We start from the raw sequence: 21391 nt of genomic DNA, 5'->3' as shown, positions 1-21391 counted from the left end.
AATTATATTTCAAATATTATGACAAAAAAATTATATAAAATTTTCTTAGAAAAAAAATATAAATACATGATTTCGAAAAAAAAATAAAATAAGTATTGAAATTAACATAAAATAATGCGATGAAAAGATTTTAAAAATATATTAAGAGTAATTTTTAAAATTATTTAAGTATTTTTTTAATATGGTGTACTTATCAATTTATAGGGTGCAAATAGAGCTCATAAAAACATATAAATTTAGTTTTAACCCTACAAAAAGATAATATGACAAACTTAAAATAAAAAAAAAAAGACAAAACACAACAAAAAATAAAATAAAACAACCCCAGTATAGTAAAATAGAGGTGATAAAAAAAACACAAAAATCAAACTAAGTATTGTAATTATAATATTCAATATCATATTATAGAAAATCTTATTATAAAGCAACTAAAAATTAAAAGAAAAATATCAAGACATCAATCTTGTTAAAATATACAAATCATTCATAAATTAACTCTAAATAAACTACAAAACATCCAAAAAAAAAAAATATACTACTTTTATTAATCATGTAAAAGATAGAAAAATATAAGATGTGTGCTCTTAATATTTTTGTAAGAGAGAAAAAGAGTGTTAAAAAAATGAGATATAAAAATGTACACTTATTATATATTTTTATATATATACAAAGATAAAAAAAAAAAATAGTTTGAGAAAAAAAATAAAAAGAAAAAGAGAGACACAAAGAGAAATTAGAAATAAATAAAAAAAAATAGAGAGAAAGAAGAGAAAGAAAGAAAAAAAAATAATCAACTGACTTAAAAAATGAAAAAAAAAAGAGTCAAAATTGACTGAAAATATATAAAAAAGACAAAAAAAAAAGTTTTTTTTTAAAGCTTTAATAAGTAAAAAACAATAAAAAAAATTAAGTAAGAAAAAGACAAAAAAAAAAGTTTTTTTTTAAAGCTTTAATAAGTAAAAAACAATAAAAAAAATTAAGTAAGAAAAGTATAAATATAAAAATTTCCTTGTCAAAGTATAAATATAATGTTTTAAAAAAAATAAGTATTTGGCAGACGCGGAATGACAAGGTACACAATAAATATTTGTCCAATGTTAACCAATGTGTTGACTATATTTACCACTCTTATGCAGATTACAGGGAGTCTCTTTTCCCCACTCCATCCCCCGTGTCTGGAAGAAGTTTGGCTTTCACCCCCTCTTGGGTGGGTCAAGCTAAATTGTCATGTTAAAGTTGGAATGGAAAGCATGTACATTGCAATTGTGGTGAGAAATCACCTTGGAGTGGTAAGTGGGGTTCATACAGCTAGATTGGAGTTCTCTGATGCTCTTTGCGGTGAAGCGGTTGCTTTCTGTTTGGCCCTGGAAGTTGCTAAGGAGGAAAGCTGGAAGTATATTATTCTAGAGAGTGACTCTAAGGTGGTTAGCAATTCACTCAACGAATTGGAGTTTCGGTGGGAAATTAAAAAACTATGCCAAGTTTTGTATAAGTCTCTCTCGGTTATTTGAGTGTTGTAATTTTTATTTTGTTAACAGATCTTGTAATGTTATGACCCCCATAATGTGGTCAAGTGGGCTTTCACAAACAATCAGTATGGTCAGTTGTGTGTTTTTTCTATCCCGAACAATATCCTTTGTAATGATCGTGAGGTCTAATTTCTTTCTATACACGTTTCTTTTTCAAAAAAAAAATATTTGGTGTAAATTTCTCAAATAAAAAGAAACCCTAAGATGCAAATGTAAAATAAACTAAAAAAAATAAAACTAATTGAGCTAAAAACAAATGAAATATGGATTTAGATATTAAGTTTTAAAAAATATGACATATCAAATACTATCAAAAATATTAAATATAAAAAAATGTCGTAGAAAAGTGGTAAATTTATAAGGAAAATTTGAATTTATATGCTTACATTTGGATTATATTAAATTTTTGAACACAAACTTACTAAAATTAAAAAAATAGGCACAATTAATATTCATACCCATTATACCCTTATCTCTTCTCTTCTCTTCTAACTTCACTATTCATACTCCGTATTCCCATCTATACTGATGGTGGTCCGATAGGAGTCTGATGGTGGTCCAATGAGAGTCCGATGGTGGCCCGATGCTACCTATTTTTTTTTTGTTATGTTTTTTTACATTAAAAAAGTAGCATCAGGTGACCATCGGACCACTATCGGACTATATATGCTACCTTTTTTTTATTTATTTTTTTATGTTTTTGTACATAAAAAAGTAGCATCAGGTGACCATCGAACCACTATCGGACCACCATCAGACCATATTTGCTACCTTTTTTTTTTAATATATTTTTGTACATAAAAAAAAGTAGCATCAGGTGACCATCAGAATACTATTGGACCACCATCGGACCATATCATCGGGCTACCACTGGACCACCATCGGACCACCATCAGACCTTCGTCTTTACTCATTTTAACAACAGGAAGCATCAGACCACTATCGGACAACCATCAAGCCTAACAAAAAAACCAATTTTTTGTCCAAAACTCAGATCTGGCCATTTTCGACCCTAAATCTAACATCTACTCACAGATAACAAACATTAAGCATACAATTTATTCCTTTCACAGCATTGTCGATAGTAAAGCCGTGGTTGATGGAGAAGTCGTTGGGTCCGCAGTAGTCATTGAGCCCGTGGGGATAAGTTGAAACATATCTCTTTTTTATATCTATTAATCAAAATACCCTCATATTGTTTTTTTATTAACATATTCCCACTTTTTTGAGTGGATTGCCTAATATACCCTCACTCTCTACTTAAGTTTAGTATATAGTTTACATAACTTAAAGGATCTAATAGGGACATCATCCATAAAAGTGAGTATTGTTGGAATTTATTTTACTAGGATCTTAGATCTACTCACAAGTATGTTGTTCAACATCCTAAATATGAACTTTCTAAAACGATAATAAACACATATAAAGTTTAAGAAACCTTACATTGGTTGCAGCGGAATATTATGTCTCCTTCCACTCAGATCTCTAACCCTTGTATCCTTTCTATCGCAGAGTATCACCAAGATCTGAGTCCGAATGTCCTTCTCTTTGATTTGGATTCTTCATGATCTTTCAGACTATGATTGAGGTACCACTTGCTGTGTGTGGGCACTACTCTATCACTAGGGTATTTCGAAATTAAGAAGAAGAAAAGAGAGAGAGAGGGGATGGCTATAGAGAGAAAGTGAGTAGCTCAATTTTTCTGAAAGGCAATCTCTTGAATTACTGAAAAAACTCTTATTTTAGTGTGAGCCATCACTTTTGATTTATAGGCAACTACTAGGTTTAGGTTAGTAATTATTTGACATTAAAATAATGAAAATAATAATTGGAAAAAAACCTATTCAAGTGGCCGGCCATGGTGTTAATGGGCCCCATTTGGAATTTTGCAGTTTTTACAATTTTCATTTTTATTTTCTCAAAAACGCCAATTTTCCAATTCTAACTATTTAAATGCCAAAACTAATTATTTAATAACTAAAATAGATTATTAAATAATATTGTCATTTAACATAATTATTACTTAGACATTTAGAGTCTCTTAATTAATAAATAAACCTAAAATCTCTTTTCTTTACAATTTCGCCCTTGCTTAGTGAAAAATTCACAAACTAGACATAGTCTAATTCTAGAATTATAATTGATTAATCCTAAATCAATTATTGAGTCTTACAAGCAGTATGGTCTCAACTAGAATGGGGACCATGGACCTATATTACTGAGCTTCCAATAAGTCGAACCGAATTTACCAAGTAAATTCCCTAACTTATTAATTCCTTGTTGAATCCACTCTTAGAACTTGGAATTGCACTCTCAGATTTATATAGAGCGCTCTATATGTTCCACGATACAGATACGCTATCACAGTTAACCATCGTTATAATCTTAATTTGATCAAAGATCCTCTATATAGGTGATTTACACCGAGAAGGAATAAATTTACCGTTTCACCCCTCAATGTATTTGGCCCCTTAAAACACTTAGCTACCTGTAAATGATGTTTTAGTGAACTAAGATATAATCACTGAAACAAGAGCTCATCTATTTACTTCTATTTAGCTAAGCTCGAAAGGAATCATTGTTGGGTTTTATGCCCTAAATAAAACTCTTTACAATCTGATTAGTTATCAATATAAGAAATTTGAAGTGATTTATGTTTGCATGAATTTTACATGCTAATGGTTTAATATGTTTATTACATTCACACACACAAAATCAGTTAAATCCAGATCATATGTTTATTCACAATTACAGTATCGTCAACACAGTGGAATGTGATTGTGATCATATGAATCAAAAGACTAAGTCCCTGTTTCATCATTGTTTTGGATTTACACTAATGTGATAATCAGCGATGATGTGTACTTACACTTGGAGTAAGTGTTATGTTCTTTCCAGGACATTAGTAAAGTATACTAGTTTCGAATGTATGGAGTATACATTGGACTGGACCGATATTGCAACTAAGTTAAGATATTACAAACTTACCGTTATATATATCTTTCCAAGTCAATATCAGTAGTTGATCTTAAGATTAAAAGAATCTAAATCCTGATATGCTTAGGCTCAACTCAGGAGTGCTATTCATGTTCTTTGATTTATTAGTTAAGCCTACTTTTGGGTCAGGGTGATACGTATATTTTGGGAACATGATAGTATGATTGAGTGGGAGTGCTGAACATAAATATGGAACCTATAGCTTCTACTGGTGTATAGAAGTCAAGTGATGATTCCCTTCGAGCTTAGCAAATAGAAGTAAATTGATGAGCTCTTGTTTAACTGACTAATTATTAGATCACTAAACACCATTTACAGGTAGCTAAGCGTTTTAAGGGGCAAAATACATTGAGGGGTGAGAACGGTAAAATTATCCCATCTCGATGTAGATCATCTATATAGAGGATCTTTAAATCACAATAAGATTATAACAATGGTTAAATTAGATAGCATATCTATATCGTGGAACATATAATATGCTCTATATAAGTCTGAGAGTGCACTTCTAAATTCTAAGAGTGGATTCAACGAAGAATTAATAAGTAGGAATTTACTTGGTAAATTCGATTCACTTATTGGAAGCTCAGCATATAGATCCATGGTCCCCATTCTAGTTGAGAACATTATGCTTGTAAGACTCATTAATTGATTCGTGATTGATCAATTATAATTCTAAAGTTAGACTATGTCTAATTTATGAATTTTCACTAAGCAGAGGTGAAATTATAAAGAAAAGAGATTCTAGGTTTATTTTTTTTATTAATGGACTTTATATGTCTAATTAATAATTAAATTAAATGACAATATTATTTAATAATCTATTTTAGTTATTAAATAATTAGTTTTGGCATTTAAAATGTTAGAATTGAAAAATTGGCGTTTTTGAGAAAATAGAAATAAAATTTGTTAAAAAACTGCAAAATCAAGTGGGCCCATTAACTACACCATGGCCGGCCACTTGTTTGACTTTTTCAAATTGATGTTTTCATTATTTTAATGCCAAATAATTCCTAACCTAAACCTAGTAGTTGCCTATAAATAGAAAGTGATGGCTCAGTCAAAATACACATTCATTAGTTATCTGACAGAAATTTCTCTCTTCAGAAAAATTGAGCCTTCCCTATTATCTTCTATTGGCCGAAATCCCTCTCTCTCTTTTCTCTTCATATATTTCGAACCCTAGTGAAAGAGTAAGTGCCCACACACAGCAAGCAGTAACTCAATCATAGATTGGAAGACTGTGAAGGATCAAACTCAAAGAGAAGGACATTCAGGCTCAGATCTTGATTATACTCTGCAACAGAAAGGATACAAGGGTTAGAGATCTGAGTGGAAGGAGATATTAATTCCGCTGCATCAATGTAAGGTTTTCTTAACTTTATATGTGTTTATTTTATCGTTTTAGTAAGTTCATATTTAGGGTGTTAATAACATACTTGTGAGTAGATCTAAGATCCTGATAAAATGATTTCCAACAATCATCACTTGACTTCTATACACCTGTAGAAGCTATAGATTACATATTTATGTTAAGCGCTCCCACTCAATCATACTATCATGTTTCCGAAATATACGTATCACCTTGACCCAAAAGTAGGCTTAACTAATAAATCAAAGAACATGAATAACACTCCTGAGATTGAGCCTAAGCATATAAGGATTTAGATTCTTTTGATCCAAGATCAACTAGTGATATTGACTTGGAAAGATACAACGGTAAGTTTATAATATCTTGACTAAGTTCAATATCGGTCCAGTCCAATATATACTCCATACATTCGAAACTAGTATACTTTACAAATGTTCTGGAAAGAACATAATACTTACTCCAAGTGTAAGTATACTTCATCGCTGATTATCACATCAGTGTAAATCCAAGACACTGATGAAACGGGGACTTAGTCTTTTGAATCATATAATCACAATCACATTCCACTGTGTTGACAATACTGTAATTGTGAATGAATATATGTTATGGACTTAACTGATTTTGTGCATATATTAAATATATATATATATTAAACCATAAACATGAAAAATACATGTTAACATAAATCACTTCAAATTTCTTAAATTGTTAACTAATCAGATTAGATTGTAATGAATTTTATTTAGGGCACAAAACCCAACAAGTATATCTAAAAATATATAAAAACAGAGGTAAAAATTAAAACAAATTAAGTAAAGTGGATATACAATGTAATTTCCTCGAGTCCGTGGGTCTGTGGTCATGGTGGTCGTGGAGAGAATGAACCAAAGTTGTGGGTGGTGGGCAGTGGGTTGTGGGTCGATTGTGTGCTTCTCCGTGTGCGTATTTACAAAGAGCAAGAGAGAGAAGGAGGAAAGAGAGAGAGAGGGTTGTTAAAATGAGAGGGGTAGAATGAGATTTTAGGAAAAAATGACATATTCTACTAATATTGAATAGAGCATTGCTATTAGGCACCAGTAGTGCCTAGCACCTTCTCGACATGTCATGTTGCGATTGACTAGCGATACTCCCTAAAACTATTATATTAAATTATATGACACCTGATACTTAGTTGAACCAATAACAATATTGACACATAAGAGAATGCTAGGCACTAGTAGTGTCCTTTTAACATTTCTTTATTGAATAGTTTAGGGTTGAATAATGCTAAAGTAGACCTTTGGTGCCTACAGAGCAAAAATTTTAGTAAATGCATAATTAATCAAATTTCCCATTTATAAATGGTATATTTTTACAACTTTTTTATAAAATCCGAACTCCGTCTCCGACTTAATCTCTTCATCAGCCTTGTTTGGATCTCTTTCGGTTTCTGCCACTAACTCATCATCGGTACCCTACAAATATAATCAACCTCCTTCATTAATTATCGGAGATCGGAGAGGAGGAACTCCGTTTAGCTCATTTGCCGGATAAACAGTTACTTCACTCGCAACAGGTACTTTACTTACGGTTTTTGAGGCTACTAATGAGGATTAAATACAGAGAGAGACGATGGAAACTTTGTCTGGCTATTTGAGTTTTCTCAAGTGATTCTCTCTGTTTTGTATAGAGTTCTACATTCACATTCTACAGGGATATGATTTAGCTTTCATCCAATTCTCTTTTCTTTCATTTTTTCTTCTTTTTAATAATAGTTAGGTTTGTCATGATTAGTTTTTAATGTTTAGCAGTTCTAAGATTTAGAATTTGTGTTATATTATTACTATTTGAAACGTTATAATATGAATATGTGTTAATAATCATAAGCGACTTTGTTCTAATCTCCATGGTTTTGAGATTTTGTTCTGTCTTTTTCCATTTGAAACGTTTGGGCCAGGGCCAAAGAAAGTTCCATAATTTTCTGATTTTGGTTCAATTAAAAAAATTCTGTTTCTTTCATGTGAATCCCGATTGTATGGCATTCGTTCCTGCATATGTTTTATTTCGGAACTGTGTTAAGTTTGGGAAAATTCCATATCTTGTTGTTGATGAAGTGTTTGGTGACATTGAGAAACTTCTCTCCAAATAAAATCTAATTTATGGTGTTTCTAGGCAATTTGAATGGTAATTACTTTAACTAGTGGCAAATAAGTTACCCGGAACAATGTTGTGATGTTGATTGGAGAGATAATTTGTAGTTGTTTCAAAATTTATCCGGTATTTTAATAGGGGAAGCGAAATAGGCATTGCGTCATTTAATAGTTACCAATTAATAATCTGTTTAGAGAAGTTTTGTACCAAAATGGACAATATTTCATTGAACAGCTACCAACTAGTAACTTGTTTAGAGAATTTTTGAGCAATTATGGTTTTTTCATTTGCATCTCTTCAGCATTAGCATTGTTTTAGTATTTGACATGTTTCTGTTAAAACTAATAGAGTTTTTAAAAATGTTTTGTTAATCCACTAGAAATTCTGTTAGATTGGCATTTATTATATAGGTAAGATAAGATAAGATAAGATAAGTATATATTTTTATATATATATACTAAAATAACATACCAGATAAAAATTTAGTGGTTTCTTTGTATTTCCCTTCAATCTAGCCAGTATCAATATATCAAGTAACACAAAATCCATGGTTGCAGGCTTGCAGCCTTGGCCAAATTTGAGCATGTCCCCAATAAAAAAAAAAAAGGAAAAGGAAAACCCTGCCCAAAAATGATGTCTTTGGATACTTGATTATATAAGCTTGGTTAAGTATTGGGTGCTCATGTTTGACATTTTGCACTAGGAAGTATCTGTGGTCACTAAAATTTTCTCTGTTTACATTTGCTTTTGAAAAGCTAAGCATAATGGGCATTTTCCAAGTTAATTGTCATGTATGTCCATATTACTTAATTAAAATCTAATTTGCTAAGCCAGATTTTTATATTATACCCTATTGTGGGCAGTATATGCTTTCATTATCAAGCTAGTTGAAGATAGTTTCTAAATATACCTTAAAGAACTTGACTGAACTTGTGAGAAATTAATATATTATGACACTACTGGTCTTTACAGGTATATTAGGTTAATTAGTGATTGAGAAGAAGCCATGCTTATTATAGCTAAATGGGACACATTTATGACCAAAATGATGGCAAAATTATAGCCATGTTAGTGGCTTTTGTTTTCTATGACTTGTGGCCAAAGGAACATGGCATAGAAATTTGAATTAGAGAGCTCTGTCAGATTGGTATTAATTGTAGTCTTTGGAGAGATCTTTATAGCCTTTTAAACTTAGCCCACCATTCATGACTATGCATAAACATTTCAAGGAACATGACATAATAATATGTTTTCTGACACAATCTGAAGTCTTTCATTTATATATTGAGAATATATTTTTCAAGTTCAACTTCAGTAAATAAAGTATTGTATCTATTTGCAAGCACACTTTTATTCTTTCATAAAATATGTATGTCAATCTTGGCCTATTGATTTATATATTGAGAATATATTTTTCAACTTCAGTAAATAACGTATTGTATTGATTTGCAAGCACACTTTCATTATTTCATAAAATATGTATTTCAATCATAGCTTATCAAAATTGTGCTGTTATATTATGTCTCTGGTTTTACTAATCACTATTATTAAGTAATTGCAATACAAAATCAACCTCAAGAGCTGCCAAATTTCCATTTTGTACGAAAATAAATAGCTAAATGTTTTTTAAAGTGTGGTAAATCTGTATGTATGTTTTGTAGATGGTGATATAGTGTTAATACTCTTTCTCATGCTCTGTTTTGCAGATTGAGTTTGGTTTCTAACCATTCTTGCTGGTAAGAAAAAGGTATGCATCTTTCCTTAAGAAATCAAGAAGCTTGTGTATATTTTTGAATTATCTGGTCAAGAAAATGTCAATTTTACGCATGTATTGATTTTTCCTTAAATGCTTTGATTTTGTATATAATGCTAATTTTAGTCAAGCTTAAAACTTGAGTTTATGGTTTCTACTTTTGCCAATTTGAGAAGTTTTAAATTTCTCTACCAGAATTTTTTTATTTTTTTAGATGAAATCTTTGTCAACCATTTCAGCTTTGGTATCAATTATATGGTTTTTTCGCTTTTTGACATCATTTTAAGACATTGTTGCTTGTTGCTAGTTTTAATCTATGACATTTGCTTAACCATGTGATGGGGTTGCTTTTTCAGATTTGCTCTATAGGCGTACAGACTACATGCTCATACTACATATTCACCTTTGCTTTAAGGCATACAGACCCATTTTTTTTGTTTATCTTTAATCTTAAGAAGCCCCATAGATGAGGTACGTGAAACCCTTGAGCTTATTCCAAGACTTGCTTAAGACTAATGGACTTGAACGTGGGCGCTTGCTCGGTTTAGATGTTGGTAGTAAGTACATTGGCTTGGCTGTTTCTGACATTAACAATAAGATTGCTTCACCTTTAAGGTAACCTGGAAGTTTTTATTATTAGAAGGGACTAACTGCTTCAAGTTCCTGGCTTTTTGAAATTTTCACATGGTTTAAGGATGTGGGTTTTGCTCTTTACTTATTGTTGCAGTGTACTACTTAGGAAAAAGTCCAATATTGAGTTAATGGCTGATGATTTGAAGTGTCTGGTTAGTCTTTCATACTTGCAATATATATATATATTTATTTATTTATAAATTCGTTATTTTACTGCCAATGTAGTCTTTGTTTGTTTGAGAATGTTAAAAAGTTGTTTTTATATTGTGACATTAGATATCTGAACTTTCTTTGGAAGGATTTGTTGTGGGCTTCCCTTTAGATAGACGAAAGAGTACTACTGAGGTGTGTTTTCATAGCGTTATTACATTAATTATAAAGTTTATCTCTTTTATACTGAGTGCATCTTTTTCATAACCTTAGTCTGTGCTAGTGAAGCTCTTCATAGATGAACTATGTAATACAAACAAACTTACCGGTATCAAATATACATACTGGGATGAGCACCTTACCTCAAAGGTTTGAAACAACTGTTTTTGGATTTGTTTTTGGCTAAACCACTCATTAGATTGCAATCCCATTTCTTAACTTGGTAACCTTTTGCTTACAGACCGTGGAAATGCTGCTAAAGCCTTTGAATTTGCATCCTGTTCATTCAAAGATATTTGTTGATAAGTTCGCTGCAGTTAACATTCTACAGGTGTTCTTGTGTTTTTTTCTTACATAGTTCTATAAGATTCCACTATTTTCATGTGTAATTTCAGTGAGTTTCTAAGCCTTTAGAATTATTCTAGTCAATTGATTTAATTAGCATGTTATTATTTTTGCAGGAATACCTGGATTATGTGAACAGAAGCACAAGAAATGAAAGTTAGTTATAGCAAAAAAAAAAAAAAAAAAAAAAAAAAAAAACGTTTATGCAGGGCGTGCTGGAATCCCCCTTTTTCCTTGGACCGGCCCAACCCAACCTTTTTTTATAATCTAAACAGGATAACCTGGAATCTTTCTTCCTCTTCTTCTCTCTTTCAAACAGTTAATGAAAAAGATTTATCTTGGTCTTTTCCTTCAATGCTTTTTGATGTTAATGAAAAAGAAAAAAGACAGCCAACAAGATTTGAAGAAGTCAAACTAGGACCAATATTCTGGCAGGTCTGTTAATGCTGAAGAAAATGGTGCAAAAAAAAAAACTGTTAAGATGGGTTGGAGTAGAAGTAGTAGCAGGAGTATTATCTCACTAGCCTTAACGGGAAATGACACTCTTTGCTTTGCTTCATTCTTTCTCAGTTTGTGCTTTTAGTGTTAGCGACAATGGAGAAAGTCGTTGAAGTGGGAGGACAACGTGGGTGCTCGGCCAAGGCCACAGTTTGACTCGGAAGAGCTTGTTCAGTGGTACTGATCATTGCTGAGTTTGGGCAGAGGTTTGGGGGCGGCAATCTGACTTTTGATTTTTTCTATATGACAGCATACATTTAGTTACCACAATTATTTTGCTTATTTTCAAATTTTTTGAATCATTTATAGTTTCCAAACAGGATTTAAACTATCAATTTCATGTGTCTGTTTTTGTTTTTATACGTGAGTGACTACTTATTTTGAACTTGATTTTTAGCACCATAAGTTATTTGGCCGGACCTGGTTCGTCCGTGTTAGGCTTAGGCCTTACTACCCCCTCTATACCTTTCATGGGGTTGGCGAGTCTTTTCAGGATTAGGACTGATTTGCCCTATTTACATTCTTAAATTAAAAGTGCGTTCATGTTTTGGTCTAATGCTTTTGTAGCTCCCAAAATGTAGAGAAGAGCATTGCTATTGGGCACCAGTAGTGCCTAGCACCTTTAAGACGTGTCGTCTTGCGATTTAATAGCGATATTCCTTAAAAGCTATTATATTAAACTATATGGGACCCGATACTTAATTAGATCAATAACGATATTGACACGTAGGAGGGTGTTGGGCACCACTGATGCCTTTTAGCATTTCTCTGTAGAGAATGGTTAACTGTAGTTTCCTTGTATGATACCTTCAAAATTAGCCACCTGCTCGGAACTAAGGCCTATGCCGGCCAGGGTTCCAAAACTTTGATAGGGCCAGCTAGGGTCCCATGACCCATGCAAGAACCGGAAAGGGTCATAAGACCCATGCATGAATCAGTTAGCCTCCTAGGGTGAAACCCTAGAACCGGCCAACTCCCATGAAAAAACCCTAGGCTGATCGAGGTTAGTTTTGATCAAAATATGCGTTTTTCAAAACTCGAACATGTTCTTCATGTTCTTCGTGACTCAAAGAGTCAAGAATCACAACGAAGACTAAAATTGAATCTTTTTCGTCTGGAAATCACACATTATGCATTCTAAAACTATCATGCGGATCAAAATACCAAAAGACTACAATCTAACGTAAGAATCAAAGAATGTTCAAAGCATGAAAAATCTTGAATACAACAATGTCAAATAAACAAGTAGAGAATGGGATTTAAAAGCTTACCTACTAGTAGAACACATCGAGGAAGAAGGTTGAAAGATTGGATCGTCGAAACAAAGCAAGAATCTCAAGTGTTGGAAGACTATGGTGTGTCGACCACAATGGGAAGTGAAGAGCTTTCTTTGGTTTCCTTTTTTGAAGAGAGATAATTAGAAGTGTGGAATGAGAATGAGTTACACCAATAAGCTTATATAGCTTTTGATGGGTCTCTCTCTCATTTACCCTGCAGCATGCAAAAAATAACATGCAGAAATATTATCAGTTTTCTGCTAAGGAATGTGATCAAACAAACAAGAGTAAATACTTCAAGGTTGAATATATTGAAAGATATTCCCAGTTAAGGCTCCATCAATCCAAACTCAGTTAAAAAGTCTTTCTCCGTACAGACATCCGCACATGGACTTAGAGGGAAAATATTACCCTAATTTTATACACATGATGTGGCATGTCCACGTGGACAAGATTAACGCCACATGGAGTACAACTTGTCAATAAGAAGTCCATTTCATCATTCACAACATATTAGTTGATGGAAAGTCTAAATACTTAAGCGGGACAAAGAGACAATGAACTGGCCACCTTAAGGGGTCTAGGCGAACCCCCCTGGCCGGTCCTATGGCCAACATAGGCTAGCCAGCCTCCACGAAGGAAAGGGTCAGCCAACCTTTATCTTGGCAGGCACTTGGCCGGCTAGCTTGCACCCTAGCAGGCACTTGGTGTGTAGCCTTGACCCTAGCAGGTCCTTGATGTGCAACTTGCATTCGGGACAGCAATCCAAGCTGCGAATTGGGTTTCAACAACCCACGAAAATAGAGGATAAATATAAGCTATTTACCTATTCTTAGGGGATAATTAAACTATTTATTGTTTATTATTTTATTATGTAACAAATACATTATATTTCCTATTTTTTAGAGATATTAGGTTATTATTCTCTTGTAAGCTCTCTTATATAAAAAGTTAACCTAACCCTAATCCTGCTAAATCTCAAGCACCCTCAAGCTCTAAGTCCAAAACCCTAATTCTCTCTCTCTCTCTCTCTCTCTCTATATATATATATATATCACTCACTCTCTTCTACACGCCCCATGCTTTGTAGAAGAGACTAACTCTCTTTCATCTATCTTACTTGAGATTTGTCTACTCATTCTCATATTGTAATCTTAAGGGAGCCACTTCAGAATCCACAACCCTTGTGATTTGAGTGGTATTATTTTTTTGTATTAATACAACCAAAAGGAGAGTAGATTATTACCCACTAACTAAGGGAGTCGAATTTCTATAAAAATATTGTGTATGTTGTGTACACGTGATAATATCAGTTATAAATACAACTTTATTGTCGGTTGGCCAAATTTGAGGTCAACAATTACTGTTAGGCACCAATAATATTTAATACCATCACAAAATATTTAATTATAGGGTAAATGGCGGGAAAACTCCCAATACTTTCGTTTTGGTTTCACTAAACCCCCAAAACCCAAATTTGTGTGGGTAAACCCCCAAAACTCGTATTCTGTTAGCAATTTACCCTTTCCGTCCAAATTTAGCTGTTAAGTGCTAGGTTGGCTTAAAAAATTATTTAAAAAATTTAAAAATTAAAATAAAATTAATTTAAAATTAAAAAAAATCTTTTTCTTTCTTTTTTTTCTTTCTTTTTTTTCTTTTTTTCTTTCTTTTCGTTTTCTTTTCTGTTCATTGATATAGTTGTTGGAAATATTTTACCAGGATCTAGATTTACTAACAAGTATGTTTCATTAACATCCTAATATGAATTCTAAAACAATGAAATAAACACATATAAAGTTTAGTAAACCTTACATTGGGTGCAGCGGAATATAATGACTCCTTCCGTTCAGATCTCTAGCCCTTGATTCCTTTCTGTAGCAGAGCATCACCAAAATCTGAACCTGGATCTCTTTCTCTCATTCCTTTGATGCTTAATCTCCTTATTGTTGGTTGATTTTCCACAGTCTTACACACTATGATTGAGATACCACTTGATGTGTGTGGGCACTCACTCATTCACTCAAGGATTTCGAAAAGTAAAGAAGAAAAGAAGAGGGAAGTGGTTTCGGCTATAGAGAATAGGAGGCTCAATTTCATCTGACAAAGTTAAGTGTGAATGAGAGCCATTACTATCTATTTATAGGTAACCACCTAGGTTTAGATTAGAATTATTTGGCATTAAAATAATAAAAAAATAAATGATAAAACCCTATAAGTGTGGCCGGCCATGGGCTTTGGATAATGGGCCTCACTTATGCAATTTTACTGTTTTATCATTTCTGCATCTCATTTTCTCAAAAATGCCAATTTTCAAATTCAACCATTTAAATGTCAATTCTAGTTATTTAACAACTAAAATTAATTATTAAATAATATTGTCATTTAATATATTTATTAATTAGACATACAAAGTCTCTTAATTAATAAATAAACCTAGAATCTCTTTTCTTTACGATTTCGCCCTTGCTTAGTGAAAATTCACAAAGTAGACATAGTCTAACTTTAGAATTATAATTGATTAATCAAAATCAATTAACTGAGTCTTACAAGCAGTATGGTCTCAACTAGTATGGGACCATGGGTCTATATATCCGAGCTTCCAATAAGTAGATCAAGAATTTATATCTTAATTTCACTGACTTATTAATTCTTCGTTGAATCCACGCATAGAACTTAGAATTGCACTCTTAGTATATAGAACGCTCTATATGTTCCACGATATAGATACGTCATTAGTTATCCATTGTTATAATCCTAATTTGCTCAATGATCCTCTAATAGATGATCTACATTGAAAAGGCACTAAGTTACCGTTACACCTTCAATGTATTTTATCCTTAAAACACTTAGCTCCGTATAAATGATATTTCAGCGAAGTGAAATGAGATCTCCACCATTTATCTCTGTTTAGCCAAGCTCGAAGGATATCATCGTTTCACTTCTAAATCCCTATAGAAGTTATAGATTCCATATTTATGTTAGCGCTCCCACTCAATTATACTATCATGTTCCCAAAATGTACGTATCACCCTGACCTAAAAGTAGGCTTAACTAACAAATCAAAGAACATGTATAGTACTCTTGAGATCGAACCTAACCATATCAGGATTAAGATCATTTGATCTAGGATCAACAGGTGATATTGAATTGATTAGATATTACGATAAATTTTAATATATCTAATCAAAGTTCAATATCGGTCCCTTCCGATGTATACTCCATACATCCGATGCTGGTAAACTTTGCCAATGCCCTAGAAAGGACATAAAACTTATCTAAGGTGTAAGAATACCTATCGCTGATTATCATGTCAGTCTAAATCCAGTGAACTGACAAATCAGGGAATAAACTTTCGAACATATAATTAAGATTATATTCCACTGTGTTGACAACACTATAATCATTAACAAATTCATATGTTCTGGACTTAAATAGAATTCATACATTATGATTATATATATAATCATGAAATAAATCATGTGAACCATGCAACATTAAATGTTATTTCTGATCTATATTAATAAGTAAATATGATTATATTAAAATGAGTTTTATTTAGGGCATAAAACCCAACAATAGTCTCTCTCTCTCTCTCTCTCTCTCTCTCTCTCTCTCTCTCTCTCTCTCTCTCTCTCTCTCTCTCTCTCTCTCTCTCTCTCTCTCTCTCTCTCTCTCTCGATGCAGGTACCTACACCCACGGCCGGCATCGTTGCCGATGACCACCGTGCCAGGCGCACGGCGTTGCTGAAGCTTCCCCAACCCAGGTAAGTTAAGCCCGAGCCTTCTTCTCTTTCTTTCTCTCTCAGTCCTCTTCTCTGTCTCTCTCTCTCTCATCCCTCTTCTCTCTCTCTCTCTCTCTCTCTCTCTCTCTCTCTCTCTCTCTCTCTCTCTCTCTCGATGCAGACAAAGAGAATAGGTCCAGTTGCCGTCGACGAGGACTACCGAGCCGTCCGTTGACGAGGACCACCGAGCCGGCTGTTGACGAGGACCCCAACCTAGGTATCGATCACTGATACCTCTCTCTCTCTCTCATTTAGGGTTTTTAATAATTTTTCTTTGCAATCTTGTTAATAGATCTGTGTATAAATGTTCCTTTTGGGTATTATTGTGTTTTTTATTTTTCAGATCTGTAGAAAGATAATGGTTGTGGAGAAATAAATTTAGGGTTTTAAGGTTCGTGTTTTTAGACTGAAATTTTGTGTATATATGTGTGTTTGTTTATTTTTTGGATTTGGATTTTTGTAAATTGGTTTGTTTTGTGTATATATGTGTATATCGGTAGGTGGTGTTTTGTTTTGATTTTTTTTTTTTTTTGTGATTTGGATTTGAAAATAGGCAGTGGTGTTGGTTTTGGCACCAGTAGGTGGTGGTGATTTTAGAAATGGTGGGTGGTGGGCATCTGTGGTGGATGATGGTGGTGGTGGTGATGATATTTTTGAAGAGGAGTGATGGTGGTGGTGAGATGGAGAAAGAGAGAGAGAAAGAGATGAAGGAGTTAGAGAGAGACAGAAAAAGAAAGAAAAGAAAAAATAAAGAAAGAAAAAGAAAGAAAGAAAAAAGAATTTTTTATTTATTTATATATATTTTTAATTTTAAATTAATTTTATTTTAATTTTTTAATTTTTTTTAAATAACTTTTTACGTGGACTAATAAAATTGTGCCACGTGTATATTGTGTCCACGTGGACAAGCCAACCTGGTACTAAACAACTAAATTTGGACGGAAAGGGTAAATTGCTAACAGAATACGAGTTTTGGGGGTTTACCCGCACAAATTTAGATTTTCGGGGTTTAGTGAAACCAAAATGAAAGTATTGGGGATTTTGCCGCTATTTACCCTTAATTATAATAATAAGATAGCACGTAATGTTATTAGACACCAATCTTTAATATAATACATATATCATATAGCATTTATAGAAGAATGCATCTTCACAAAAAAACAAAAAAACTTATTTTTGTCTTTTAATTATTTTTGTTTGTATAATTTCTTTTTAGAACAACTTTGTTTTTTTTAATGATTTTATTTTTTTTTTGTTATGAATGACAATTTTTTTTTTTACAATTTTTGTGAGTTCTTTTAATGATTTTTTTTTTTTTCGATTTTTCTTATGAATAATTTTTTTCTTTTGTAGAATATTTTTCTGATAAATTATTTTTTTATTTTTAAAAGAACATTATTATTTAGCAACTTAAGATGCCCAACACTATACAGATATGATACTTAAGAATTGGTTAGCAATTTTTTATATGAGTCACTAAATCAAAATTTGTGAGACTCGATATTAAAGTGCACCAATAACGGTATGTCACTATTTATGGTGTTTAGCACATCCCTTAGTATTTTTCTTATCATCTCCAATAGATGGTGTATTTGAGCTAAAAAAATTGGTCAATATTATATTTTGGTCTAAATTTTATAATAGAGCTTCAATATTTAGGGTAAAATTAATCTTTTTTTGATAAAAATGTGTAAAAAAAATCAACATAGAACATTAAATTTTTATTGAAATTATATAAAATTCTATTAAATATATAAATAAATTGTAAAAAATAATTAATTACATTAATAAGTAGTAAAAGAATAAATAAAAAAAATTAATATTTATTGTGGTGTAAATTTTGGCTCATTCTATATTTTGTGCTAAATTTGGTACAACATTTAACATGTGCTAAATTTGGACAACATTATACACCACTATTGGAGTTTAATTTTACAAAATTGGGCTAATATATGCATCAACTTTGGAGTTGCTTGTCGTTGATCTCCAAATCTTATAGGAGCTATACATGTGTGTTCTTCTTCATAACTTCTAATTATGAATGTTTTTGTGTTTTCATTTTTTGAAGCCTTTAAACTCTATTTGTAATTTGAGTCCAAACAAACAATATTGTATTGTTTAGAGCAAGATTTAATTACCTTGTATTGAAATATTTTTTTGATTGCAAAGTAGCATATGACACTTATTAATGTATCTTTATCCTTGTAAATCTGTCATTTTTCAATTGTTTCGTGTTGTTTATCAGTGATGATAAATGTTGCCCCTAATTTTTTCCAATATACGTGGACTAACCAAACAAGGACACGTGGATCAAGCAATGTACAATCCAAAATATTTGCTAAGTCTTTATGCTGTAAGGTGGCTTCCAAGACGTAGCTCCCGGAGAAGGCATATGGAACCCCATATGCTCCCGGAAGCTCGAAGTAACGTTAAGTCATCTCCACGACGTGTTAGGTTTCTCCTGAGCAATCAAATCGCATTTAATGCCGCATGGGAGGAAGCGTGTTGGGACTGCTACACGCAATAAAATCTGACGGCACAACCTCCAACCAGCAGCTACAAAGTAATGATCATTTAAGTCTAGCGACGGCTACACTGTCAAGAGTCACATCAGTCAAAAGACAATAAAGACATTCCACATAAAAACCCTACAACACCTAGGGATTTGACCATGCATTACCTGATAAAGGTTCAAATTGATACATTTTAAGCCTTTATTTGTGCACATATAATTAATATAAATTAAATATTCCTTATTTTTAATGGTGAATTTATTTTAATTGGAAATATTTAATTTATTTTAATTTGTGTATTATTTTTCAGATTTGAGCAAAGTGGTATAATAAAAAGTTTGTGTAAAAGCCCAAGTTACTACAAACTTAACCAAGTGAGATGTCCATTTGATTGGGTTCAATAACGTGGCCCAACTTCCATCTTTCTCAATTTTCAATCACATTTATAAGTCCACTTAATTGAGTCAACATGGAAGAGTGATCTACTTGAGTTTATGCATTCACGTGGCCCATTAAATCACATAAGGCCCAATGTAATTGGTTTCAGCTTTCAACAAGAGATTAAAGTTATTTTCCTTCAGCTACCTAACATGCAAGACTAATGGAAGTCCCTGAGCTTGACACGTGGAAATCAACTTTTCTGTTCCAAAAAGAGGAGTGCGTGATCACGAAGCCACTTTCCCTCAGTACGATTTACACGCACAGAATTCTATGATACCATTTCTCAACTTTTTGTGCCATTTTCTCCACTAAGTGTAACACGAAAAATATCAGACTTGGAAGTATTTTGGCTCTATAAATAGGACCATGGAAGAAAGCAAAAATCAGATTTTACCTAGAGTTATTATACCAAAATTTTATCTTTTTCTTTTCTTCTTCTTTATTTTACTTTATTAATTTTGGTGTAAAGACAATGCCTTTTCTAGGCTAATTTCTTTGGCAAGACTCAAGTGTAAGTTCATGCAATTTTTATTGTTCTAATATATTGATTCTCTTTGTTCTTCATTTTCACATTTGTTATATTAAATTTATCTTCTTCTAAATTACACTTTAAATTTAATAGTACCTTTTATATAAGTTCAGTCATGCTTTTCTTATGTAAGTTAGGCTATTAATTATTAGAGTGTTTATTATATTATATGATTTTTACTGCATTCTGCCGGTGGTATTTTGTCGATTTAAATTATGTAATATGATAGTATTTTTAGAAGTAGTATTAATTTAATTAGAGAACATATTTTTCTAGTGAGCTTAATTATACACATTTTCCAACTATAATTAATGGTGTAGAATTATAGTTGAGGTTAAAGAATCAATTTTATTAGGAAAATATAATTGCATGTACAAAGCTTGTGTCTTCCATAATCATTTTCTGATCATTTCTCATTTTAATTACTTATTTAATTTTAAAAATCATTTTCTCAATATTCTCATCACATTCAAGGTTCATATTTTATTTTCGTAAAATTACTAACTGTCTTTTTGAGTGTACTTTTCCTCCCTGTGGATACGACATATAGCCCGTTTACTACCGCGACCGCAGTGTAATTAATTGGGCGACATCAATTTTTGGCGCCGTTGCCGGGGAGGTTTCTGCGCTACAAGAGGTTAGTATAGTAGATTTATTTTTTTTATTTTTATTTTCTTTCTTTTCTCTCTCTCTTTTTTTTTTAAAAAAAAATAAAAAAAAACTTTTTAGTTAATATAATATAATTTAGTTTTTTTTTAGTTATATATAGATTCAAAAAAAAAAAAAATCATTATATATTATTATTTTTTTTTTATTTCTTCTTTACCCTTTTAGTAAAAAAAAAAGAAACAAGTAGTTTAATTTTTTTTTTTTTAGTTTATTTGTTAGTTGTATTTATTATTTTGCTATATTAGGGTGTTAGTTTTTTTTGGTACATTATTTTATTTTGTATACTTTTTTTTTTAGGATTAGCTATTTTTTTATTTTATTTATTTTAGGTTAGTTGCAGACTTTTATTTTTTTAGGCAAAAAAAAAAAAAAATGTGTATAAAATATTTTCATAAACTTTTTAGTGTAAACCCAATTGTGTAATGGTAAAAGTGGTACAAACTGAGATTGTTCTGTCTAAGAAAGATTGGCTTTAAAGGTTTGTGGTAGAGTACCCTCTACACTTTCTAGCAACCCCGGGGAGTTCTAGTAAAAGTGTGGGACGAAGCGGTACCTTG

General features: G+C 31.9%; 1 protein-coding gene across 8 annotated transcripts; it reads left to right on the top strand.

Moving 5' to 3' along the window:
• The first annotated feature begins 7158 nt into the window (after window positions 1-7158).
• On the top strand, window positions 7159-11985 carry LOC115716898 (uncharacterized). Of its 8 annotated transcripts, none has more exons than XM_030645818.2 (8): window positions 7159-7450; window positions 9732-9761; window positions 10234-10393; window positions 10506-10563; window positions 10688-10756; window positions 10835-10930; window positions 11022-11111; window positions 11242-11985. In XM_030645818.2, the coding sequence occupies exons 3-8, from the start codon at window positions 10245-10247 to the stop codon at window positions 11284-11286; spliced, it is 507 nt and encodes a 168-aa protein (XP_030501678.1). In that variant the 5' UTR covers window positions 7159-7450; window positions 9732-9761; window positions 10234-10244; the 3' UTR covers window positions 11287-11985. The 8 variants fall into 8 exon arrangements, with proteins under 8 accessions (XP_030501678.1, XP_030501680.1, XP_060971667.1 ...); XM_030645820.2 differs by having other exon boundaries at window positions 9732-9772; window positions 10135-10393; window positions 10518-10563; XM_030645819.2 differs by having other exon boundaries at window positions 7177-7450; window positions 10237-10393.
• The last annotated feature ends 9406 nt before the right edge of the window (window positions 11986-21391 follow it).

This window comes from Cannabis sativa, chromosome 5, assembly GCF_029168945.1.
Source record: "Cannabis sativa cultivar Pink pepper isolate KNU-18-1 chromosome 5, ASM2916894v1, whole genome shotgun sequence".
In the NCBI taxonomy this organism is placed as follows: Eukaryota; Viridiplantae; Streptophyta; class Magnoliopsida; order Rosales; family Cannabaceae; genus Cannabis; species Cannabis sativa.
This window is presented reverse-complemented; position numbering and strand designations above follow the sequence as displayed.